Source organism: Barbus barbus (genome assembly GCF_936440315.1).
Source record: "Barbus barbus genome assembly, chromosome: 41".
Classification (NCBI taxonomy): domain Eukaryota; kingdom Metazoa; phylum Chordata; class Actinopteri; order Cypriniformes; family Cyprinidae; genus Barbus; species Barbus barbus.
Window position 1 is genome coordinate 11,104,270 of NC_136719.1, and position 27,942 is coordinate 11,132,211.

Here is a 27,942-nt window from a genome sequence, read left to right on the forward strand (position 1 = left end):
TGCCAGTATTTGCAAGTAAAACAGCATCTAACCCTTTTTTTTTTTTTTTTTACAAAGAAATACTGTTATTTTCTCTTAGTGTAAATAGCATCTATTGCTATTAGTGTTATAACACTTAACACTATTTGCATTTATTGCAAATAACCTTGTTTTCTCCACTGTATTTTGCAATTAATTCAGCTTGTTTAATGTGCAGACTCTATTTTTGGTAAATAATTTTAGCCTTAGGTGTGCTATTTATTTATTTTACAAACATTATATTTTATTATTTATACACTCTTAAAAACACTCTGTTAAAACAACCCCACTTTATTTTTTACAATAATAATAGCTGTTTTTCATAAATTGCTTGCAGACTAATTAATGTAATTTTTCTTTTAAAGTAAAAAGAGCCATATGACAAAAACAAAGCCAAGGGGCTCCATTTGTTTGAATATTTCTCTTTTTACGGTCTCCTTCCTTTTTTTTTTTTTAAAGTTATCTATCAAACCCATTACACACAGAGACTGCTTCCTTACAGTTATTTCCTGTCACTACTTCTTTATTATTTATCCTATCCCCCTAATCCAGGTCTGTTTAAATTGAACCAGCAAACAAGAATGTCTCAAAGCCCGAAACCAGAAGGTTTCTTAAGGTGACCTTGGCAGAATACAGGTTTTAGCCATACACTCTGACAGTGCTGTCAACAGCAGTTGATGAGAGCGCAGACTGATGACACGCAGAAAAATCACAACCTCCACCGCTATTACACACGGGCCAGGGTTGTTTATTCCTGTGGGTGTTACATCACAGAATGCTGTCACTCTTCTGGGAAAAGCTGAAATTGGTGAGTACTGTGTTCACTGATGAATTGCTTTATCCTCGCAACCCTCAAAACAAATTTGTCACCAATAGAAAAAAAACAGTTTCTCACAACCAAGCTGCTTCCACCAGGGCAAAGAATGAACTTTGAGGCAACGAACAGAGGTTATCTGTTCCAGTGCACATGAAACGCATCCCTAGCAGTGTATTTTTACCCAGTGGAATAAAGGCTAACAGGGGCTTACTGCTACAGAAAAACATCCACCAATAGAGCACAATTATTACCCCGTGAAGGGAAAAAAAAAATTAAATAAGTATCTGATTCTGTACACAAATTTTGGGGTCGATGAGATTTAAAAAAAAAAAAAAAGTTTTTCTTTTATGCTCACCAAGACTGCAAATATTTGTTCAAAAATACAGTGAAAACAGTAATATTATGAAATAATATAGCATTTTAAAATAACTATTTTCTATTATAATAGATTTTAAAATATATTTATATTTATTTTTGTGATGAAAAAAGCCGAATTTTCAGAAGTTTTCTCTGTCACGTGATCCATCAGAAATCATTCTGATATACTGAGTTGCTGCTCAAGAAACTTTCCTTATGACTGTATGTTGAAATATTTTGCAGAAACTGCAATCATTTCTTTCAGGATTCTTAGATGAGTAGAAAGTTTAAAAGAACAGCATTTTTTTGACATATAATTTTTATTGTAGCAATGTCTTTATTATCACTTTTAATCAATTCAATGCATCTTTGTATTACGTTTTACATAAAAGTATAAAAGAATCTGACCCCAAACTTTATATTTTTTTGTTATACAATTTTGCTTCCCAAATATTATTCTTTAAGCAGGTTTAGATAATCACTATTTTTGCAGCAACAACAAACTGCAAAGGCCTTTTTCTACTAAGTCATGTGAGAATTATCTTTGTACAGAAGTCATTCTCTGTTGAATTGAGGTCTGGCCTCTTACTGTGCGACTCCGGGACATTACACATTTTGGTTTTAAGTCACTTCAGTGACTTTTGTTGTAAGTTCTTCCTGTAGGAAGATGAATCATCTTCCGCGTCCCAGAGCTCCTTACTGCGCACCAGGATTTTTCTACTTTGCTTTCGATTTTGTTCTCTATCCATTTTCCTTTCGCTTTTTTATGAGTTTTCTGGTCCGTGCCGCAAAGAATCGTGCGTCAAGCGTGATGCTGCTTCACAGTAGGGATGCTGTGCACGTTGTGATGTGCTGTGTTAGGTTTGTTCCAATATAGCACTTTGTATTAAGGCCTGAAAGTTGGAATCTGGTCTAACTACAGAATCCTCTTCCAAATTGTGAGTCTCTCCTACACGCCTTTGGGCAAAACTCCTGCTGAGATGTGATGTGTGTCTGTGTGTGTGTGTGTGTGTGTGTGTGTGTTTGTTTTTTTTTCTCCCAACGAAGTTGTTTTGGTTGTACCAGGCAGATTTCTGAATTGTGTTTGCTATTGTTGTCTCGCATGCACAGTCTTCCATGTTTATCACAGAGGACTGTAACTCTGTTAGAGTTGCCGTGTTAGTGTTTCTGTTAATGACCTCTGCTTCTGTTTCTCCTCTCACCCAGACACTGTTTTGGAGAACAGCCAGTTCTGGACAGATTCTCAGTTGTTCCTCGTGTCCAAACCATTTCAGTGATTGAAGTCTCTCTGCTCAGAGGTACATTAAGTTCTTTGGGTTGCCTTCCACTGAGTGATATTTTTCAAGAACCTTGTCTCATAATTACTTTTAGAGTTCCTTGGTGTTTCTTTGGAAATACAATATCTCAGTACAGCTTAAAACGCAGTCAAATGGATTCCTGTCAAGTGATTTGTGTAACTTGGCAAAGGGTAATTAACTCTTATAAAAGTCATTTGTCAAGCAAAGGGGTGTATAGTACTAAATTATTTTCTTTTTTATTTATTTTAGAATTAATTTATATAATAGCAATTTTTTTTTTCTCATTATAGTGCGGTGGGTTTAACTGGTTTTGCTTTAGAAGTTTACTTTGGATGTTTGGATGTCAATTAGTAACCCAGTAGAGAACCAAAATAGTTTTCTTGGAAACCAAAATCCATGTTCATTCACATTAGAATCTATATTTAATGTAGTCTGCATCATATTTTCTTACCATCAGTATATAGCTTTATGGGTTTTGAGAATATAAGCATGCAACCTCTTTTTGCTTGAAGTTATAGATGATTGTGCACCGACATATCTTTGGGCTTGATTCTACCATAGCTTTTGTGCAATCCATGCATGATTAGATGTTTAGTTGCATTTTATTATGTGCATTTACGTGCTTGCAATTTGTGACCCATTTGTGGGTCAGGTTATAAATTCATGCTGCAAGCCTTAGTGCTGAATTCTGATTTACTGCTCAAATCCAATTTTTTTTTTCTTGGTTGTTTACATTATTTTTTTTAAATGATTTGTGTGTGAACTGATCATGGTCCTGAACCGACTCGCATGCGCAAAAGAACTATAAGACAGCAAGCAGGGTTCTGTCATGCAGAAGGCCATTGAAGGCAGTGTTTACGCATGCATTTATAAGGTGATATACCGTGGAAGCCTACGTATTTGTGCACAGGCTATAAGGAGGACGAAGACAGGGTCGAGGAGATAATAATGAAATATTTACGATATTACTGAGTTTTGCTGGTATAGAGCTGTCACTGTAATACTTATGAGTTCTAACACCTGACTGTCGCTCCACTGTCTACTTCAGCAGCTGTCTTCCATATTCACCAGTGACCAAAGAACTACCGCTATATAAAATCTTTGGAGTGATTTTGGATTTTGGAGATCGCAATGCAAAACATCAGACCTGTAGCTGATTTAGAAACACATTTGGAAATGGAGCACATCAGAATCGAGCAGATTCCATGTGGTTTGTGCTGTTCATATTGTGCTGTTCATATTCGAAGTTAATAGAATTAGCTTGATAAAGCCGAATTTACAGTACAATCAATTGACTAGGTCGTCTAGTGAATGCTCAGTATTGATTATTTATGAATTCAAAGAAATCTTCATTTCCAGGGTAAGAGAAATACCCTTTTTTAAGGTACAGTACTACTCAGAGCATGTAACACGATCGAAATCGTTAAATTGACTTTGTTGCAAGCAGGGAATTAGAAACAAATACTCATATGTATTGTGCACAAAGTTTTATTAACTAAATCACAAACACATAACTAGACTTAACAAACTCATACATATATGTATATATATATGTATATGTATATGTGTGTGTGTGTGTGTAAATGTATGTATGTGTATACACACACACACACATCACACATACATGGTACATGGGAAGGGTAAGTGAGACTGGATGAATGAAACCGGACAGAAACAGGGGAAATTATTTGGTAGGAGACACAATATAGGTGGGGTTACATTAATTAGTGCATCACTCATAAAGCATGCATAAAACAAAATACAATGTAAGAGACACTATACGAGATAGTTAAAATCATACACACAATGTCCTGGGATGCATGTTTATCTGTAGAAAGGTTTGTCTATGAGTGACAACGAGGAAAGTTTTATTTGTATGGGCATTGCATGGGTTTCAGAAGGGTCCGTTCTTACGGCATGTCACATCTCACATACTTTTGAGCAATAAAACAGTCTTATCAGATGGTTGCCCTGGTAACTGAGCCCTTTAGTGTGCTCTTTTTGGGGAAGGGTCCATAGACCCTCACAGATTGTTTGTTGAATGAGAGGGTTTGCTGGATTATTCATTAAATATAATGAATAAATGTGTGTCTGATTGGTCCAAACGCTACATAAATGATGTTATTGTGAACTTTCTATTCATCGGAATCCTGAAAATATGTATCAGTTTCCACAAAAATATTATACATAAACGTTTCTTGATGTCAAATCAGCATATTAGAAGGATTTCTGAAGGATCGTATGACTCTGAAAATTGGAGTAATGGCTGCTGAAAATGTAGCTTTGCCATCACAAGATTAAATTACATTTTAAAATATATGAACAGTAATTTATATTAATATTTCACAGTATTTCTGTTTTTACTGTATTTTTAATCAAATAAATGTAACCTTTGTAAGCATAAGTATTGAAGCCCGTTTCCGCTACTGAATAATAAAAAAAAGGTTATTGTAAGTTTATATCTCGCAATTCTGACTTTTTTCTCATAGTTGTGAGATATAAACTCCCAATTGCGAGATATAAAGTCAGAATTGTGAGATATAAACAGACCCCCCCCCCCCCCCCCCCCCCCCCCCCCCAAAATGGACTTTAACTTGCAATTGCAAGTTTATATCATGCAATTCTGGCTTTATAACTCGAGACAAAGTCAGAATTGTGAGATATAAACTCGCAATTGCGAGAAAAAAAAAGTCAGAATTGCGATTGTGAAATTGTGTATAAACGCAATATAAACTCGCAATTGTGTCTTTATAAATAGTAATTCTGACTTTATAACTTGCAATTGTGACTTTATATTTACATTTGCATTTATTCATTTAGCTGACGCTTTTATCCAAAGCAACTTACAATTGCTATATATGTCAGAGGTCGCACGCCTCTGGAGCAACTAGGGGGGTTAAGTGTCTTGCTCAGGGACACATTGGTGTCTCACAGTGGATTCGAACCCGGGTCTCTCACACCAAAGGCATGTGTCTTATCCACTGCGCCATCACCACCAATTCTGAGTAAAAAATTCAGAATTGTGTGATATAAACTCGCATTTGCGAATTATAAAGTCAGAATTGCGAGATAAAAAGTCGCAATAACCTTTTTTTATTTTTTATTCAGTGGTGGAAACGGGCTTCCCATACAGACTCCTTTCAAAAACATAAAAAAATTGCTAAAGAACCCGAACAAAAATTAAAGAGATATACTTCTTTTTTCTATATAATTGACAGGTGGAAACTTTATATTAGTTTATATTATATTATATTATACTATTGCTCCATCATATAAATTTGCAGATTAATTACTTTTTACAGACTTTCATAGGCTCTGAAAACAATATGCACTTCCATAAAATGCCAGCACTAGCTGAGAACAAGCATTTGGAAAAACTTTTAAATGTTCAATCTCTCTGCTGCCGCTGCTCGCATGATGTCAGTCTGATGGAGTCATGCTGTTCAGAGCTTTGAGATGAAGCTGATTCACAATGAGAGATTTCACATGAAGGGCAAACAGAGAGAGATGCCCCAGCGCATACCCCTTTAAAATGCACGGCACCATGTCTTAAACAAAATACAAATGAAAAGAAAGATCGTATTGAAAGGTATACTCTGAACTAATATTTATTCTCCAGTAAACAAATGCAAGATGTATTCTGTTGAGGCATCTCTTCACCTCTGACCTCAGTGTGGTTCAGCGCCGAGGCAGAGCAAGGCTGTTTTCTGACCCCGACCACTAAAGAATAAGATATTTGAACTGACTAGCAGCTAATGCATTTTTTTGCCATATCTCTGTAAGCAACTCACGTGTGAATATAGTTTATTTTTTTACTCGTTCCAGTGGCTGTTGGGCATGGTTATATATCACGGCTAAAATTATGCAAAAACTCTGAATGGGCTCATATTCCATTTATTATCTCTGTCGTAGATTCATTTTCCCGAAACAATGCCCTTTCAAATGGCGGGTAGGTTTTTTTCACACTACGATTTTTACAACACGTGTATTTTACACATGGGTGAAGCAAATATCAATAGCGGGACTGAAAGCACGAGTCACAGAAGACAAATGAAAGCTGGTGGTTTATAAAACTACACATGCCTCCGAGCACCACTATCCAAGCGCTGAGTGAAAAACAGCCTGCCAAGGGAGGCCTGTTTAAAACCGCCAATGTTTTATTAAAATGCCGTGCAACTACAAAAGGCGAGAGCTGGTGTTGTTTTTAGATGAATAAGAATGGCATGAAAGGGGGTAAAGAGAGAGGGGACTGAAGAAGAGAGAGGGAGGAGAAGGAGAGGGGAAGAAAGGATAGAGGATGGGGAAGAGAGAGAGAGAGAATCTATCCACATCAGTATGCCTTTCCTCAAAGGCCGTCAGCGGGCTGTCACATTCAGAGGGGGCTGAAGCTTCAGACAGTGGAACTGATCTGGGGCATGAAATCATATTCTGAATCTCCTAAAGGACCTTAAGAGAAGCTGGTGCCCCCCCTCCCCCACAAAAAATGTGGGTGCTCTGTTTGTGCACTAGATTCACCAGCATACTGGCACATGCAGCACTGCCAGCACTAGTGATTTTACACCAAACTTCAATGTGAGAGACAAATCCGAGACTGATGGTAGTTGACAGAATGAGAGTGAAAAGTTTACATTAAAGTATAATGTGGACATTCGAACACCATACCTAAATGCACATGTACATGTTTTGTTTTGAGAGGAAAACATTCCTGTTTCACTTAGTGCCTTAGACAAAATGAAGGACCTTATCTTATCTATCTATCTATCTATCTATCTATCTATCTATCTATCTATCTATCTATCTATCTATCTATCTATCTATCTATCTATCTATCTATCTATCTATCTATCTATCTATCTATCTATCTATCTATCTATCTATATATTTATTATATATTTAATTACATATGAAGAGTTAATTTGCAAAAACAAATAACTCAGTTTTTAAAAATGTTCAAAAATCATGTTTGTTGTTTTTGTTTTTGTTTTTTGTCCTGCATTCCAATTAATATCGATCAAACTGCAGTTCGGTTGTTTTGATTAAATAATAATAACAAAAAAATATAGCTAACTAATACAATAAAAACATTTTTTTTTTTTTTTTTTTATAAAACCAGACAAGCAATCTAATTTTATTTATGTAAATGTATAGATTTATATAAACATTCACAGGTTTGCAAACAGGAATGGAATTTCGCCAAACCCAACTAAATTGCAACTTGATGTCTAGTGATCACTTTACTTTCCATTGTATGGAAAAGAATGGCTTTTGACAACTTTTTTAGTTTTCCAATAGAATAAAATAATATGAGTTTGTTGTATTGAAATGAGAGTGGGTAGATGACCAAATATTCAGTGTAAAGCAAATAATCTGCAGAACGAGGCATGAGTGATGAGTCAACTGGCCTGACTTTAGACATGTGGATGTGTGATTTCTGCCACAACGTATTCACTCTTCTAGGAAAGCTTTCCACTAGATCACTGCTTTGTGGATTTGCTCCCTTTCAGTCATGGCCATCACTGAGGTCAAGTGCTTTAGATTCTCAAAGGTGTCCAGTGGAGTTCAGGTCTGTGCAAAGCAGTCGAGTTCTTACACAACCCAGACACCATAAACCATTTCTTGCGAAACTCACTGTGGGTGCCATGTCGAATTTCTTCCCTGTAAATCTCTAGTCTAGGGAAATTGCATCTGTCTGTAATGGGTGCAGCTGAAATAGTCAAGTCTGTCTGGTTGATCAGTATGTGATCTGTGTGCGAGCGATTCCCTGTCCTCTTTCTAATCTCTTCCTCTCCAGCGTCCTCTAGTCTTCACAACAGAGCTCATCTCATCTCCAGAAGAGGCTGGCGTGTGTGTGGAACATTTGGACCTGGCTGCTCTTCACACAGCTGTCTCATGCTCAAGCGTAATCACCACCAACATAACAGACCTCGACAGACAGCCTTGTGGCCCGAGTAATTTTGCCGTTAATGTCGCGAAGAAGTGTTTCAGACAAACACAATTACGTGACGAGATTGTCTGCCCACATGCATGAATAACCAGGAGATGAGAGCTTGAACTGGTAGAACCGAATTAAGCCGCTCTCGGTTATGCTGCTCTGGATGCATTCAAGCACATAAGTATTATCAACTCTTTTTCTAAAAATACACAGCTGCTGAACCCTGTTGAATACCTGTCTTCATGGACGGAGCAATCTGTTTTCAGTACTGCCACACTGATCAAAGCGGCCTACTCGCGCCGTATAAATGCGACGGGCTCAAATTGTCCAATGTTAACACTATCTAACACACGCGCTCTGCTTTTCCTCCTTACTCAATTCACACCTCAAACAACCTCCGTCTAATCCCTTCATCCTCTCATAATGAGAGAAATGAGCTCGGGCTGCAATAACAGCCTCGTAACTCCATGAAGGTGAACGCCAGAAAGTTTGGGTGCTAAAATACACAAGAGGAACTGAATAAAGAACAACGGTCCTAATCACGTACCAAGCCCCAGAACGGGTTGCTCATTATCTTGCTAATTTATGAAGTTTCCCTCCCTTTTGGGCTCAATTTCCAACTCTAGATGTTTTCTTCGGAAATAATAAGGTAATTAAATATATATGAAATAATGGTAATTCATTTTGCAGTGTATTACTGAAGAAGTCTTATTGGAAGAATGTAGATTCAGTGAAACTGCGTCTCATTGAAATTTATCTGCAGTTTCCCAATGGACCTGAATGGAAAATAACAGCATATCTCAACAAAACATAATGTGTATTGTATTTATGGCTATGACACGGTTTACCACACATTTTGGTTTTAAAATCCCATGATATTCAGCTTTAATGAGTCCTATGGCCAATGTGGGGACAAATAAAAAGGGTTAAAAGAAAAAAAATATATGAATATAACAGTTTAAACTTTTGCATTGAGATTATGGACACAGGAGATCATATTTGTGAGAGTGTCCAGTTTCATTATTCAACAAAAGAGATCATACATCTTGCCCGTAAACCATCATTACCATGTATTACTAACAAGCTAATGATTTTGCATCAGAGAAGCACTAACCGCATTCTGGCTGTGATTTAGGTAGTGCTAATCTTGCCGTTTTGCTTGCAGGGCATACAAAATGCAACTCGCAGTGGGCCTTTTAAACTCTCATTACGAATATTCACATGGCCTGGGGGAAGAACACTGAACTGATGTGTTAATTCAAACACACTGATTTCACAACTCCGTTTAATTCCTATTATCTCTCGCTTTTTGCACATTTAGTGGGGAATTTACTTTTTTGGTCAATTGTATTTTTCCTGCGTGATGAGTTTTTCCCTCACTTTGGAAATATGTTCCAAATCTTTGCAAATTATACCAGTGGCGTAGGTTATTTTGAACATTTACTGCTCTTGATTGGATATTGAAATGGTAATCTCATTAATGTTTATGCTTACTTGTAATGTGAGCATGTTTTATAGTCGGGTAGACTGGAGAGTGATGTAACATGGGGTGAGTTGTAATATCATCGGTTTAACCAATTAGAAACAAGTAGGGCTCGCTGCAGTCCACAAGATCCAGGGAGCGTGGTTGGATCCACATCTAGGGGGTGGAGATGGGGTGGGTTTAGGGGTGGAGATGGGGTGGGTTTAGGGATCAGGGGGTAGAGATGGGTAGGTTTAGGGGTGGAGATGGGGTGGGTTTAGGGATCAGGGGGTGGAGATGGGTAGGTTTAGGGGTGGAGATGGGGTGGGTTTAGGGATCAGGGGGTGGAGATGGGTGGGTTTAGGAATCAGGGGGTGGAGATGGGTAGGTTTAGGGATCAGGGGGTGGAGATGGGTAGGTTTAGGGATCAGGGGGTGGAGATGGGTAGGTTTAGGGGTGGAGATGGGGTGGGTTTAGGGATCAGGGGGTGGAGATGGGTGGGTTTAGGGATCAGGGGGTGGAGATGGGTAGGTTTAGGGATCAGGGGGTGGAGATGGGTAGGTTTAGGGATCAGGGGGTGGAGATGGGTAGGTTTAGGGGTGGAGATGGGGTGGGTTTAGTGATCAGGGGGTGGAGATGGGTGGGTTTAGGGATCAGGGGGTGGAGATGGGTAGGTTTAGGTATATGTAAGGTGGGAGGAGTTGGATCTGGATCCAACCACGCCCCCTGGATCTTGTGGGCTACAGCGAGATGCTCCTCATTAGAAATGAGATACTGGGATGAAATCACCGCCTTAAATTATTGTTCAAAAGTTGGGGGTCTTTTTTTTGGAATCTCTTGCTCACCAAGACTGTTAACTCTTCAGTGTCATATGATCCTTCAGAAATCTATCTCATATGCTGATTTGCTGCTCAAGAAGCATTTCTTATTATTATCGACGTTTGAAACAGTTGTGTTACTCAAAGGTTTTTGGAAAAATGTGATATATATTTTTAGGATTCTTTGATGAATAAAAAGTTTAAAAGAACTGCATTTATTTGAAATAAAATTTTTGTAAAAATGTAACAGTCCTTACAGTCAACTTTGATTAATTCATCCTCGTTGAATAAAAAGTGTATATTTTTTAAATAAATCTTACTGATATCAAACTTTTGAATGGTAGTTATATGAGCATCATCCTCCTTAGCACATCTACTGAAGTAAAATGTCAGATAAATCTAGATTTTTTGGGATAAACAAAATAAAACCAAGCCTCTTCAAACTGCATATACTGTAGACCATTTATCAGTTCAATGCTTTGGCATGTTGACATGTGAATAAATGTGATATTACAACCATCCCCTGACATAACACTTATTAAATTTTAGCATGTTATATTTAGTTTTATGATGTTTACAGTGAAGTAGGGGATTGTAATTATTAAAAGTTCAACATTAACTTGCTTTACTTGTCCTCAAAATCACAGGTGATTCTTAATTTATTGTTGGGAGAGTTTACTCTCTCTCAAACATTACGCATATAAGTTTTTTTCACTCCACAGCTAGAACACATGGCACACTAACCTTCTGTCCTTTTCTACTGTATGTTGTAGAATTCATTAGCTCGCACTGAATTCTTGAAAGTGGCGTCCAGACAGGAGAAAAGTCCTGTCCTTGCTGAAGTGAGTCATTATGTGTGTAAATGAGTTTAGAATTGCCCTCAAACCCATAAGTACTCAAGCACTCTTCTCTCTTCATCTGAAGGGCCCTTAGTGTGTTCAGACGTGTGCTTAGGGCTTTGCGATATGGTTAAAAAAAATGTGATCACAAATTTTTTAATCTGTATTTTGATTTTGATTTTAATCATGATTTTGTGAAGTTCAGAGGGAATCCAATTGCTTTATAAAAAAGCTCTAATAACATGTCTCTAGAACAGACATATTAAAAGATAATAAACACATTTTGAAATCATCATTAATAAAATGCACCATAAAACTTAAGTAAGGCTCTGATGTTTTGCTTCACTACATATAGTTGCGAGTTTTATTGACAATATTTGTGTGCACCATATTTGTGCATAAATGATACGTGATGCCTTTGGTTATTTCTTGGCCTTTTTGAGCCACTTTATTATGGTGTGCATGCTATAAAACGCTTAAAGTGGCTTAATGTCCTAAAACAGAAACCAAGGACAATCAGTTTTCTCACACATTTCATGTTATAATGGCACCATAATCCAAATGGAAAGACAACACTAAATGTTTTCTCATCCATAGAAAACTGTTGCAGCAAAAACACTTAATGTGGCTTAAGACAATGATATTAAAAGAATCAATTTGATACACACCTTATTAATAAAACATGCTATCTACAGGAGAAAAAATGAGCCCAGAACTTCAACAAAACATGCAAAGTTTTGTGTTGTGTTTTCCTCCCACAGAAAACCATTTTAAAGTTGCTTAATGTGTCATAACAGGAATGTCTTGGAATGTATATCTGATTCTCAGATGTTACACTAGAAATTCAGATTAATTTTAGTGAATCTTTTCATCCTGAATAGTCTTCTCGCTTATAACATATTTTAAAATCTTTTTAGTGAATTGGTTCATCCAGATCTCTGAAAGGGAAACCGTGAACATTTACTAGTTTAGTGGTCAAAAAATAGAAATCTCATGTTTTATTATCCACAGTATGAATTATAAAATGATTTATACATTTTATAAAATTATAGAAAACAGTAGAAAAATGGCATTTAACAACTATTTTAAAATTTTCTAATTGTATTTAATATTTTAAATTTAAACAAATGAATGTCTTCTTTCTTGAATATAACATATTGGAGAGTCAACCGGTTCATCCTAAACAGTCTTCTCTCTGTTATGTGACATTAGAAATTCTGATTAATATAATTTAATCAGTTCATCTTGAACAGTTGCTCTGTTTTATGTAATGTTGGAATGGTTGATTTATTTTAGTGAATCGGTTCACTGAATACCTATATCAGACCAATGAAAACTTGAGCTGCGTTACACTACAAGTGATGTTGAACGGCTTAAAATTCATTGCGAGAGATTTAGCTTCCTCTCAATGTGGTTTTCATTTTCCTGCCTGCAAGACGGTTTTTGATTGATTACTTCTCTGCATGGCTGATGGCTGCAAGTTTCACATGCAAAACAGTTAAATTGCCTTGCCACCTCTACTGCTGCAGGTAGGAAGAGGAATTGTATGAGAGAGAGTAGGTGTGAGAGTAGATGCAAACGAGGAAGCGAGAAAGAGTAAATGAGAGAGCCATAGAGAAAGATGGCGTGTATATTATTGCATGGGGATCTACTTATTGGGTCTTTGTGGCTGTGAGCGACATGTAAGGACAAAGTGTGGTGTAATTAATTAAGCTGTAGGCGACTGAAATCCATTTTTCTCAACCACCGCCTGTACACTTTCAATTACTACTCCTGCTGTTTAAACAATTACACACACACACATTCTTGATACACCCTCTGAATTATTCATCAACTCCAAAAGCGATTTTTGACTGCAAGCCACAAACTCAAACTGGTAACTGCTATAGAAGACTCTGAGAAGTGGAGATGTTTTTTTTTTTTTTTTTGTGATCAATGTTGGGAAGTAATTGAAAGTAGAAATCATTACCCAACTAATATTCCTAATGTTTTTTTTTTGGTTTGAAAAAAAAAAAAAAAAAACGTGTGATTTGTGTCTAGGTCATATTTCTTTAAAAATATTATATTTTGACATTTTTTATGAAAAGACAAGGTTAGTTCAGGTCAAATAGATTAACCCCAATAAATTGAGTACTAAATGAGTATAATTAACTGTATTCAGTTTGTAAGGAAAGTATTTAATTACATTTAATTTGACCTGTCATTTAAATCAGTAAATTTTTCTATTGAAAATGGTGTTTGATGGATGAATGAAACCAACATGAATACAGAGATTACATTTCTAAGGACTTGGTACTTGCGCTGGATTTTTGAATTATGTCTCCTTTTTGTCTCTGACATATTTGTCCCCATTCAAATAAGAACGTCAGAGAAATTTAAAATAATATGTGTTTTAAATGATTTTAAATGTAATTTAAATATACTTCAGTCAGAGCCGGTTTGGGCACAAAACCAAGGGTTTCTGAATGCTATATATATATATATATATATATATATATATATATATATATATATATATATATATATATATATACATACACACACACACACACACACACACACACACACACACACACACACACAGAGCTGGTATACATTTTAGGTATATAATCAGACTACTTTTAGGTTACTTCTGACTTGACTCATTTTATTTAAATAGGATAATCTTGTACCATATTGATGTAAAAATACAAAATGAAAGAAAATATATAGCATTCATTTTTATTAATAACATGAAGTGCATTAAACATGACATTACACCAAGTTTTCACAAACTGGGATTTGTGTAGAAACTGCAGGGGGGTTTGTGAATTTAATGAAAAGCTAAAAAAAATGGTTAATTATTAAAAATGTGAAATTAAAATAAATAATTTGAAAATAACATGAATCAAAATAAAACACTTAGTAAAAAAAAAGATAAAGAAATATTTCAACTAACGTCAGGGAACCGTGAGCATGCAAATGTGATAACATATTTTAACATCTCTGGTACTTCAAGTAATTATATTTGGTGAAAGAGGTTCAGATAACAAAAAAAAGTTTGGTAATCCCTGCATTACATGTAAATAAGAAATAACATGAATTTGTGCATTTTAATCCTTCCAAAGACATGGAAATACATGATTAAACAACCCACTGAATGATAATAAAAATAAAAATGAATGTCTTCATCAGTAGTTAATGCAATGTTGAAACACTTGATTTTTGCAAATGACTGACTTAGTGCATATATTAAAAAGGAACATTTAAAAGATGAAAAAGAGGAATAAGGGAGATTCAATCAATTATAAATAATTTATTGTATTCTAATTCATCCCACAATAGTGGTTCTGCCCAAATCTGCCCAGTTACACAAAGCAGCACTAATATTCTGTCCACATCATCTGGCCATGTTGGACTCGTATATTGATTCTCATCAGCTATTCCCTGAATATGATTCACAAATCACGGATTGGTTGTTTCCTTACACACAAATTATGCAGAAAATTTCCATGGCAGGAAAGTTGAATTGTAAGCGAGACAGCACCACACTGTCCTCCACACTTGAGTGTGTTGTTCTGTCTATATTTGTTCTAATTCTGGAGCTGTCAGGTTTTGTTTCACAGAAACAAATTTAAAACTACAACAAAAAGCAATAAGGGCACTGTTTGGCTATGCACCAGTAGCTTCTGTTCCTCCCTGCTGAATATCTGAACATCAGCCTGAACTCATCTGCAATATAGATTCCTCACTTGCACACTGGAAACTGTTTGTTTTGAAACTGATAGCACAAACAAGCCTATTAAACTTCTGCCGTTTGTGAGATATGAAATCAATTAGAGGAGATTAATGAATAGAGCAGATCAGTGTTTTACTGTGCTGTGAAGACTTTGATTACCCCAGCAAATCCCCCTTGAAACCACAAATCATTAAACAGGGAACGCAGCTTCATATCATCAGTATAGTGTAGCCATGACAACATCAGCAATATGTCAATTTAAGTTCTACGCTTATTGCATCATGGGAGATCTGGAGAGCATTAACACATTGAACCAGAACGAGATGACAAAGATCTAACGACGCAACATACAGATGTAAAATGGAAATCCTCAAATCATATCAGTTCTCAGGTTTTCTTTGTGACATTTAACATGTATATATGTCATATAAACAGTTCTCACTTTTTTTCTCACTCTGTTTTCATGTTTTAAAGAAATGAATCGCAGTGGACTTAATTTTACCTTGTTGCCACTGATATATTGAAAAAGACTCACTTTTTTATCTTATGAAGTGAAAAATGCTCTCCAAAAATAAATTGCTTTCTTAAGTATTCACCCCTTTTATATATATATTTAAACCATAATTAGCTAATGTATAGCTAATTGAATATACAGTATATTAAAAATAGATTAATTCATACTTAAAATGATCTATTATCTATTCATTTTTCACATTCTATGTGATAAAGTTTTGATGCCTGAAGTCACTTGTAACATTTAAAATTGTAACATAAAAATTAAAATTTTATTTTATTTTAGTTTTATAGAACTGACTCAAATCTGCAAGACATCTGCACCTTGAGAGATGAAGACCTCAATCATAAAACGACAATGCTAAGGTCCTGGATTGGTCCAAATCTCAATCCAGTTGAGAATTTTTGAGTGGTTTGAAAAAGGCTCCACTCACAATCTCCATGCAGCCTGTCTTGAGCAGTTGTTCAGAGAACAATGGGGGAAATTGCAGTGGCCAGATCTAAATCCACATAGACTCAAGAATAGAATTGCTGCCAAAGATGGATCAACTGAATTGATTTGAAGGGCTTGAATTTCTTTTGCATATGATTATTTTTGACCAAATTTTTAGAAATGAAACATGAAAACTGAATATATATTTTGTGTTCAATGACTATAGTTAAATTTGACCAAGTTGTTTCTAAGAGGGTGAATACTTCTTTCATAGGCACCATCAGTGTTGGGGAAAGTCACTATTAAAACTAAATGCATTATATAATATTGCCTTACTCCATAAAAAAATTAACTAATTGCATTACTTAGTTACTTTTTATGGTAAGTAATGCATTAAATTACCTTTGCGTTACTTTTTGTCACACCTCAACAAAAAAACCTGGGTTATATTTTTGGCAACTGTAAAAGGCCCTTTCACACCAAAAGTGAAATCAATAAGCCCCAGGCTGAAGTCTGCACCTCACTCCCAATTTTTCTAAACACAGGGACAGGAGAGATGTCAGTGAATAAATGGGAAAACAGAGTAACTTGCATAACTTATTTAAAAAACTAACTCACTAGTTACTTAAAAAGTAATCTGATTACTTGTAATGCATTGCCAACACTGGGCACCATCTTTTTGATACTGAAGATGAAGTGTTACTTATAGTAAATATATGTTTGGCTTTGACTATACATGTTTATCAACTTGAAATGATAAATGAGCCAATAATGTGTAGAAGTTTTGTATTTTAAATAAAAATAAATATAAATCAGTCTCTTGGTTCAGGTAGCTCAATAGATGTCACATGTCTAGTAAAACTCATAAGGCTGATGTAATAAAGTTGATATAGGACTTCCTCCATGCTCTGGCAAGGGTAGAATTCGGAGGTAATATGTGGTTGTATGTGTCTGGTGGCTTCAGGTATTGTGAGGTCAGATTGGCATTCATAGAAGTGCTGTCTGGAGCAGAGAGAGATGGAGGGAGCGAGCGGAAGTGTGACAGAGAGCAGATGGAGGACAGCCCAGGGGCTGAGACTGTACGACTCTCCCATTGTTCCTACAGGCGAGCTGGCACTGTCAGGAAGATTGGATGGAAGCTGGAGAGATGGACGGAACGTCTCTGCTAAAATAATGTGCCTTTAGGAGCTGTATTATATAAGGCTATTAAACTGTCAGTGTATGCTGCTGTACATGTAGGAAGATAACCTTTGTTTTGCAGCAGATGAAAAACACATTCCATGTTTGTTTTGTTGTAGCTACATCCATGGCCTGCATACGTTGGTGCGTGTGGGGGGAATTATCACAGATGTCTTCTTTCTTATGCAGCCGAGATATATTTAATACAAAGAAGGACAAGAAGTATGCCGTGCCGCAGTCGAGCCCTGATTCTGTCAGAGGCACTTTGTTGGAAAGTCTTCGGGCGGCTTCGGCAGCCTAGAGCTGCAGATGGAGAACCGGCATCCAACGTCACCTCTGTTATTGAGCTTTATTGAGCCCTCTCGGAGATTTCCTCCAGAGAAACTCTAATGGCAGAGCGGAAACCAGATGACGCTTTGATTCAAAGAGATCCGGGCATGTCTTTATTATAGCCTGGGAAAGATGTGAAATATTGCCAGATCTCCTGCAATGAGTGCATTAAACTGTTAACAAAGTTAAAACTGCGTGAGCTAAGGGTTAGACTGTTTGTTTGTTCAATTGTTGGCAAATAAACAGGTTTATGTGATACCTGGAGAGAGTTATCCGTTAGAATTCCCATTTATCTCAGCGGCGGTTGCTTGGCTGGCATCGGGCCAGGCCTGGAAGTACGTGACCTGAAGGCTGCCATCTTCATGGGTGCTCAGTTCTGCTGCCAGGTTGTTTTGAGCCAATTAACTGAACTTAAATGGCATGTGACTAATGACTGTAGAGCCCAGAGGAAAATTATGTGTCATGATCACACTGATTAGCTGATGGCAACACAAAAATGCATGCATATCCTTTGTCGTGAGCTGGGAATTTGGAGCAAAAAATATATTTCCGTTTCTGTTTTAGGAGCCTCTTAAAAAGAATCCGGCTCTGGTGAAGCATCTACAGTAATAAATTAAATATTTGTGGTTGCTTGTAAAATGTTTTATTACACACTCCAGCTCTAGATTCTTTCTGAATGTCTGCAGTTCTCCCTTTTTCATGCTTCTTTCATACAGAAAGAAACCTTGTTAATATTATATTGATTCCATTTAATTGAATTCTATAAACAATATAGTTAAACATGATTCAATGTTAAGAAAAAAGATATAAAACAGACAAATGTGTTTGTTTTTTCCCATACTTTTGTTTTTAGGATTAAGTCTTTCATCTTGAAATAAGAAGCATCTATCCAGCTGCATCAGTTTTGTTAATTCCAATTTATTATCAGTGCCATCTTGCTTTTATGCATTTTAATTTTGTTTTACCAGCAAAGTGAACCAGAAAATATCCAATGTATGAACCAACCTGCACGATACAGATGAATTATCCCATATACTGCATTACACCATTGCTCAGTCAAGCAGCAGTATAATAAGACATTTAATATTAATTTGAGTAGATATTTACATGTGAGGATATCTGTACTGACAGGAGATGCTTTTAACAAAGAGCACACTCTATAAGAAGAGTACAAGACCTATATACAGCAGTTGACTACACTGAAAAAAAAATCAGTGTTTATTAGTGTTCCAATAAAAAAATCTGAATCTTCCTAAAACAAGATGCATTCACTTGAGAGACAAAAATGTATATCAACAATTGTAATATTAATAATTTTGTTAGAGTTGTATTTAATTTGCCAGTGACATAAGACGTTTGTTTGTTGTTGTTTTTTTACATGAGAATACCAACCATTATCCAACCATTACTAAGACTAGTTAAAGAAGTGCATTCCTTTTAAAGACATTGATCTGATATATATAGGCCTATATTGTATCATCAATTGTTCAAGCCTCAGCTTACGTGGATAAATGGAGATGTGGTGTGATATCTGATGCCTTATATGACCATGTCTGCATGTATGTTGATACATATTGCAAAGTGTCATACATTTTCACAGCTTCATGTCCAGGAAGAGCTAAATTGATCAAGAACCTAACAAGTAAAGTGAATCTGACAGATAATCTATATTTCCCAGAAACTCCACAAGATTGATATGATATCTGCCCTCTTAAACCACAGCAAGAAGCTCATAAGTCACAGTTGTGTTGCTGTTAAAGTAAAGAGGCAGCCGAACCGCATTTATCGGATTAGCCTGCTGTTATTTTCAACGTAATACAGTTAAATGCTTGTCTACTATTAACACTTGCACTTTAAATCTCTGATCTACCCAGGTCGATTCCGGTGTGTTTGGTTTTATAATAGCCTACTTGTCCTTGGACTTAGTGATGGTCTCCCAGGGGCCCGAGAAACTGTGTCTGTGTTTGAATGTAAAGGTTTGGTTCAGGTCTCGGTTTGTTAAAGATGGGTTATTTTCTACATCTGGAGAGTTCAGACTCATAACACTAAAACATGGCAGCTATGCATGCATGACAAACACAATTTGCTTAGTGCTGTTGCAGCTGTCAGAGCTGAATAAAGACCTGGTCTCATGAATCACCCATCCTCATCTGTCTGTCTGAGCCGGAGAGCAAGAACAGCCGGCAGCACATCTGTGAGAAGCGTTACACGTTCCTCTCTCTGTCTGTCTCTCCGTCTGTCTTTCGCTCTGTGCTTTGCACTCTCTCTGTCCCTCGCTTCTTACCCATCTCTACATTTAATACACATATAATCATCGATTCGCATCGCATGGCATCGGCAAGTAAATCAGGACCTGTGAGCCCACAGAGCAGCAAATATATACACATCACGTAGAAAAATTAAAAAACTGTAGGCACTATGTTCTTTCAATGCATATAGCTATAATAATTCCGATTCCTTAATGTGTTTCGCAAAAATGCTTGTCATGTATAATTTTTTATCATCGTTAGATAGCAATAAAATTAAATACTTTTACTGTTAACTGCACTTTATTTTTTAGTTTTTTTTTTACCTATAGCAGCTGATGAATTGGAAGTATTGCACATTCACAGAAAATAGTTTACTTCTGCTTTGCAAAATAAGGTGGATAGAACAGATAGTTCCAGTCCTGGCTCCAGATTGGTCAATACATTGTTCCACTACCAAGGAGGGTGGTCAGCACCAAAAAGCGCTATACTGTTTTCTGCCTAAATTAAAACTTAAACTAAAATTTTGAAACTTTCTGTAAATCTTTCACTCTGTGCTTTTCACTCTCTCTATCCCTCACTTCTCACCCATCTCTACATTTGAAATATATATAATCATCGATTCGCATCTCAGCAGCAAGTAAATCAGCACCCTTGAGCCCACAGAGCAGCCGATGTGTACACATCATGTAGAAAAATGAAAACAAATGCAATCCCTTGCACTATGGGCATGGCGTTTCAATGCATATAGCTGCAATATTTCAGATTCCTTGATGTGTTTTGCAAAAATGCTTGTCAGAAGTTTTATAATTGTTAGATAGATATGTAGTCATCTATATTCAGCCTTGACATAGAGCTTCACAGCACTATGATAAAAGACACCAATGTTTAATACACAGTATAAAGTATTTTGTTTCTATTTAGAATATATATAATATTTAATATTTATAATATAATAGTTTATATAATTATGATAGATATCTAAATACATATTTAAATAAATGTAAATTTATTGCCAATTATTTAAATGAGTGTAATATTATTTGTAGAATTATAGAAAATATAGTTCCAATCCTGGCTCCTGATTGGTCAATACATTGTTCTAGTTCCAAAGAGGGGGCACTCAAACTCCCACCCCGCATTAAGGTGGTGATCCCAGTTGTGTTGACCAATCACAATATAGTAACAGCTTTGACCTGTTCATCACATCACTCCACAGCTCCCATAGTGGATTATTATTTTTATTTCATATCAGTGTTCCATTATTTCAGTCTACAAGTAGGGATGCTCCAATATTAAAATTCTGGCTGATAGCAATAATTATTTTTGTTATGGCAGATAACTGATGAATGATATTGAAGTTCAATACTGTTTTGTTTATGAACTAAAAACTAAAATCAATAATTTTAATGCTGAAAGTTTCTTTAGAAATCATTACATTATATTTTACATTATGAAAATTCATATTTTGAGATTTGCTAAAGATTACATTTGTCAGTATAATTCAATTATTAGTTTTTATACGTGAACCTTAAATGAGTGTTAGATGAGGGCAAAGCTTATCTAAAAATAATAAAAACAGAATATAAGAATGAACAATTAAATATTCAGCACTCTTAAAATATATTGTCAGTCCTGTGTCTTGTTCTCCCCTCCTCTTGTGTCTCTATTTGGCCCTCCTCGTTCCTGTCATCATTTGTTAATTAGTCCCGAGCCCTGTGTTGTTAGTCCACACCTGTTTCCGTTGATTTCCTTGTGTTCTTAAGCTCTGTGTTTCCCAGCCCCTGTGTCCGGTCTGAACGTTGTATATGTTCGTCTCTCCCCAAGCTCCTCGTCTGTCTGTGGTTCAATAAAGGATATATTGGAATCCCCTTGTCTCCGCGCTCCCTTGTTTCCCGAGAGGAATCTGACATATATATCCAATACTGATTGATACCAATCAATTTTCTCTCACTTAAGCTAGTGACCATATAATGGCCATTACTATCTTCTTGTGTATCAATTCCCTTATTGAATTTGCTGTATAAAATAATGTTTAAATCAAAAATGGTGTCCTTTTATATTTTTATTGTGTGGTTAGTAGCTGATTTTGAAATCTATGCTGTTTCTACCAGCACCTTTTAGCTATGACTGTATTCGCTATGTTGCACATTTTCTCAAACCTTATTGCTTAAATTTAGTTCATTTAACTAACTATAGGCTGTTTGCAGTTGCCATGCGACATTTTTTTTGGCACATTAATATGTGCAGTTTATACTGCATAAATCAAACATATGCTCTCATAAACCTTGACCTCCAGGGAAATTCAAATACTAAATTAAAATTCGCATTATAAAAAAACAAACATTTTTGCAATGGATGTAGCTTAATTCATCAGTTTCTGAACAACACCTTTTTGCAATTTCCTGCAGTGATCTTGGTCACTAGTCACATTGATGGTTTTAATGAAAGCAACGGTACCGCAACAATTCATGACCTGTCAACCCTGATACTCAGGACAATCTACCAGCCTCAAAGCACTCAATACTTAAACAAATATCTCTTTGTAACACAACACACACACTCCCACCCTCTCCAAAGCCACAGTCTCACCCTGACTGTCATAAAATCAAAAATGTTGACATGATCACACAAGGTTTGAAAGCAGAGCAGATGTTGTCAGTTTGACTGACCTTTAAACATTTTTTTCTTATATGATTGGCAGTTTGAGAAAATGTTTGCTGAGCTTGACGGTTTTTCAACATGCAAATGCATCCTGGAGCTGCTAGTTGTTTGTGTTTTTCATACAAGACAAGTGGGAAAAGGAAATGGCTGTGAAGATGTGTTTTCAGAAAACATTGATATCGCAAATTCCTTCCATTGTAAATGAAGTAGTGCAGAAAATATGACCATAAATTGACATCTTTTGGAGAAATCATCTCTTTGGAACAGAATGGGGAGTTAAATATGAATTATTCAGTGCCTCTTTTCATACTCAGTCAAGAAGCATCTAAATGCCTCAGTATTGTTCATCTTTTGAGTGAACATATGGACACTTAAACGTAATCTCTGTCCATTCATTCCATCCAGCACCAAATGTGAATTTTATGCAACGTCACCAAAGCTCATAAAAGCCCAATCTGTGCAGTTGGTTTATCTGCTCTGATATTCAGATTTAGGGTAGCTGCATCCCAGAGTGCTCAGTACCGGTGAGCCAATATATAGACCTCCATTTAGGATGAACATGTGATTGTTAAGAAATACTACTGTGCTCTGATAAGTCTCTCAGCTGGAGCTCAATTGTTTAATTAGGGCTAGCTTTCCTAGCATTGCTCTATCTACATTCTGAATGACACTGAAGCCAAATCTAAATAGTCAAAGCATTTGATGTCAAAGAGGCAAAACTCCACCGACTTTCTGCTTTGAATCAAGAATAGCATGTACCTCTATAATTGTTCTATAGTCTGTACAATAAAATCAATTCCAATTCAGGATCCAATCCCACTAAAGTGCCTCTAGCAAGATTAGTTAAGGTAAGTGGTACGGTCTCAAATTGCTTTTAGCCCTCTCATTTGAAGGTGTGAGGTTACAAGAAGCATTTGTGCTCTTTTTCAATTGAGGCGAACCTTAAATCCACCCCAGACTGCTGAGATATTAGACAAACAGGATTTTCTAATAGATTTACATTCTGATAAAAATGTCTTAATATCCTTTTGACCTGATGTGCGGAAGAGAAACTGTAATTTTTTACTGTGATGGGTACAGGGTGTACAACTTTTCTCATTCTATTATTCATTCCTCATTCCTCTATGTGCATATTATAGTTTATTTGAGAAAAAATGTAATTTGTAGTCATCACTTTAGTTTTTTTTTTAGTTCCCTAATTTAAATTAACACAACCTGAATAAACTATTGTTGAGGATGCAGTGTACCATTTTCAAAAAAATATTGAAAATTCCTCTCACACCCCAGGTGCTTGTAAACTTGGCTAACCAAGAGGTCAGAGAGCAGTTCTCAGCTGGTGTTTTGCATGTTCTGATAGGGATAAAAAAAAAAAAGCTTTGTTAAATGGAAATAAAAAATACAACTAACCATATAATTGTGCTTAGTTAGCATAGTAACTTATGAACTTGGAAGGAAAAATTGCTGATGTCAAAAGACATGACCCTAATACAAATTTATCATCCATTTACAGATGGTAAAAGCTAGCCAAATTAGGCAGAGTTACTTGGCATGCCCTTGATGTCAAGTGCTTGACTCCTTGAAAAGCATTAAAAAAAAAACTCTGCAAACCCGACATCATTAAATACAGACCAATTATGTGCAGTGAGTTACTGGGTACCGAGAGCTTGAAACCATCAAAACAATTCTGCTACTGTGTTGGGTTGCCACTTGATAAATGTCCAAATCTGGGTCCTGCAGCAATGCCATGTTGAGAACCACTGTGCTAGAAATCCATCCCCTGTGTGTCTACTTTCCTGAATCAGAGTTGCTCCAATGAGAATTCAATTAAGAAAAGGATTTGTTAAAGTTGTGTGCACTACTTAATAATACACTGCCTAACAAACCAGTGATTAAAACCTTCACCTGCGATTAATTTTGATTGTCCGCCATGGTGGATTAACCAGTGGAAGTAAACCGCAGCAAAAAGCCCCTCAAATATACTCTGACACCATCTTCCAATTTTGAGTGTCATATAGAAAAGGATATCAAAAATAGCTTATAAATTATATTATATTATACACATTTTACAGTACACTTAAAATATCTAAATACTGTATATACTCTCATATTGTTAAAATTGTCTTTAAATTTTCTTTGTTGAATTATTATCATTATGAAAATTCTTCAGATTAGCTGCTCTCTTAAAGGTATAGTTCACCCAATTCTGTCATTAATTACTCACCCTCATGTCGTTCCGAACCCCTGAGACCTTTGTTCATCTTCGGAACACAGATTAAGATATTTTTGATGAAATCTGAGAGCTTTCTGATTCTTCATAGACAGCAACGCAACAGACACATTCAAGGCCCAGAAAGGTAGTAAGGACATTGTTAAAATGGTCCATGTGACATCAGTGGTTCAACCATAATTTTATGAAGCTACAAGAATACTTTTTGTATGCAAAGAACAGCTGTATATGCAGGGACAGAAAGCTCTCGGATTTAATCAAAAATATCTTAATTTTTGTTCCGAAGATGAACAAAGGTCTTACAGGGTTTGGAATGACATAAGGGTGAGTAATTAATGACAGAATTTTCATTTTTGGGTGAACTAACCCTTTAATTTCTTTATAGGAATTTTAAATTGAAAACAGAAAGTTTGTCTGTCGTCATCATTTTAAGCTTAGAGAAACACATATATAAAGCACATCAAATATGGTAAACAGAAACTTGAACATTGAACTGTGAGAACCAATGAGGTTTGTTTTTGCATGTCTGATAAATGAATAAGCTTTCCATTGATGTATGGTTGGTTAGGATAGGATATTTGGCTGAGATACAACTATTTGAAAATCTGGAATCTGAGGGTGCAAAAAAAATCTAAAAAGTTTTTTAAAGTTGTCCAAATAACGTTTTTAGCAATGCATATGACTAATCAAAAATGTAGTTTTGATATATTTATGGTAAGAAATTTACAAAATATCTTCATGAAACATGATCTTTACTTAATATCCTAATGATTTTTGGCATAATAGAAAAATCGATAATTTTGACTCATACTATATATTTTTGGCTATTGCTACAAATATACCCCAGCGACTTAAGACTGGTTTTGTGGTCCAGGGTCACATATTTGATGTGGTATATCAGTGTGCTCTACTGTATGTATGTGCATCAATCAATGTTTATATGTGAATAAAGGCCTATATTACAATTTTTCATCATATAGAGTGATTGTTTCTCTTTTAGAAAGATTTGTATTAAACTGCTCAATTTACATACTTTTACAATCTTTTTTTTTGTTTGTTTTTTTTGTTTTTTGATGCATGAAATCTTTGGTTGTGTGGACTTTCAGATTGAGAAATCACGCTGATACCAGAGTGAACGATGAGGCAGGAGATGAAGAGAAGGAAGGACTCACCGAGGATCTGTATGTTGGTTCCGGGCGGGGCCAGGTGCTGCTGGATGGTCTCATAGAAAGTGGCCTCGCACATCAGCAGGACTGTCACACTGACCCACACCCACACCAGCCACGACATCCCAACACTCCTCTGAAGATACACAGAGAGAGAGGTCAGTAACTCACACACTCGCTTTCATCTCTCACTTCCATTCATTCCATTCATTAAGGGCTGTGAATGCCAAGAGGTCCGTTCAAACCTGGTATTTCTAATTAAATCTGAAAAAAAGAAATATTATCGTTTATGCGAGTCTGACAGAACTTCCTCACACTATAAAACAATATTAGGAATTTGTAAATAAAGCTATCATTTGAGTATGCTTTACAGGTAATTACTATTTCAGTTTTTATACTTTAGTATTTCACATTTAATTCCGTGTTGCTTTCCATTTATTTGTAATTGTTTGTGAAATGCACTAGCAATTTCTCTGTGAGAAATTGATTGTACACCAAATTTTTTTCAGTGCGGAGAAAATCTTGCAGATTCAATCTCCATGTAGAACGACATGCTTTTAGCCTCTTAGTGGGTCTATTAGGCCACATTTAGAGATGAAAGTGCCAATCGGTTTCTTTTCCTCAGCCACCTGACAGTCTGCCTCCATCCTTGAGTCTCCAATTGCCTATTCATATTTATAAATTAGAGTTATGACAAGGCAGTCACATTTTCTTCAGTTATACACATAGCATGTACTGAAATTTAATGTCAGACTATAAAACTATAAAAATGTCTGGAGAACTTATTAAACGAGCCAGCCATTCTGTCTCACGGCATATGCTTCATAATTTAGGCTATAATAATCACTGAATGCGAGATCAGATAAAGGTATTCATGCTGATCTTTCAGTGCACTCCTTTTTCACAGAAAAAACAACCATTTTCCTTGCATCAAGGTAAAAACATGTGATATATTTGTTTTCTGAACATTTCTATTGCATCAGCTGCATGCTGATACTTGGTAAAGAGCAAAAAAAAAAGCTGAAACAACTACCGTACCTTTATCATTCAGGGACAGCCGTAGGAGAACTCAACAATTTGTCCTCAATCCATCCATTGTGAGGTGTCCAGATATCCCTGCGCCCAGGTATTGTCGTCTTGTAGAAACTCTCAGTTCTTCTGTCTTCTCACTTTGAAGCCTAAAGCTGAAATCAGGGACACTGTAGGACAAACAAAGAGCGAAAGAGAGAGAGAGCGCTATGATTCAAGCACGGCAAACCCGCTCATCTAACACTGGAATCGCCTCTGCACTCCCTTGAGCCACAGAGATGATTTTCCGCTTCACATTTAAACACAACTGAAGGGCGGTTCTCTCTCTCTTCTTCCCTCCCTCTTTCTTGCTCTTTCTCTCTTTCTCTCTCATACACTTTCACTCTGTCTCTTTCTCTTAGTCCCTCACTCCATCTTTCTCTTCCTCCCTCCTATTGCACGTAATAATTTTTCCCCATATACGAGAGCTCCTAGCTTCAAGCTATACATGATCTCTCATTTAAAACCTGCCTTGATCTAGCAGTCATTGGAAACTGGGAAATGATGCCGGGAATTTGTATCTTACTATATCGTACCAATGGGTTATGGTGAACTGACATTTATCAGAAACTTTTTTTTTTTCTTTTCTAGCGCAACACAAATCTCCCCTTGAGCAATATTTTTCACTCAGCACGCAAACAGATTGTGGTTGTGATCTCAGTAACTCTCAGGATTTTAAGCCCCCTCTATCCTCAGCATGTAATTGAGCCCAGACCTTGACAGACCTGAAGTCACTAGCTTGTCGCCAACAAATTGCTTAAACTACAGTGTTTTGCACAACAAAACTCTTATTTTTTTTTCTTTAAACCAAACCAGACTACAGACAATAGACTTGTGACACAATCAGCAGGTCCTAA

The 27,942-nt window shown here is 36.2% G+C and overlaps 1 protein-coding gene across 1 annotated transcript in view; it reads right to left on the reverse strand.

Annotated features, from left to right (window-relative positions):
* The window catches only part of LOC306860752 (chemokine-like protein TAFA-1), a gene marked incomplete at both ends in the record, with an annotated part of 49,434 nt that extends 23,293 nt beyond the window's left edge, over positions 1–26,141 (reverse strand). The window contains one exon of the mRNA XM_079402629.1: positions 26,024–26,141. Within this exon, the coding sequence (XP_079258755.1) occupies positions 26,024–26,141 (118 nt within the window). The remainder of the gene's footprint in view (positions 1–26,023) is intronic.
* Positions 26,142–27,942: the final 1,801 nt, after the last annotated feature.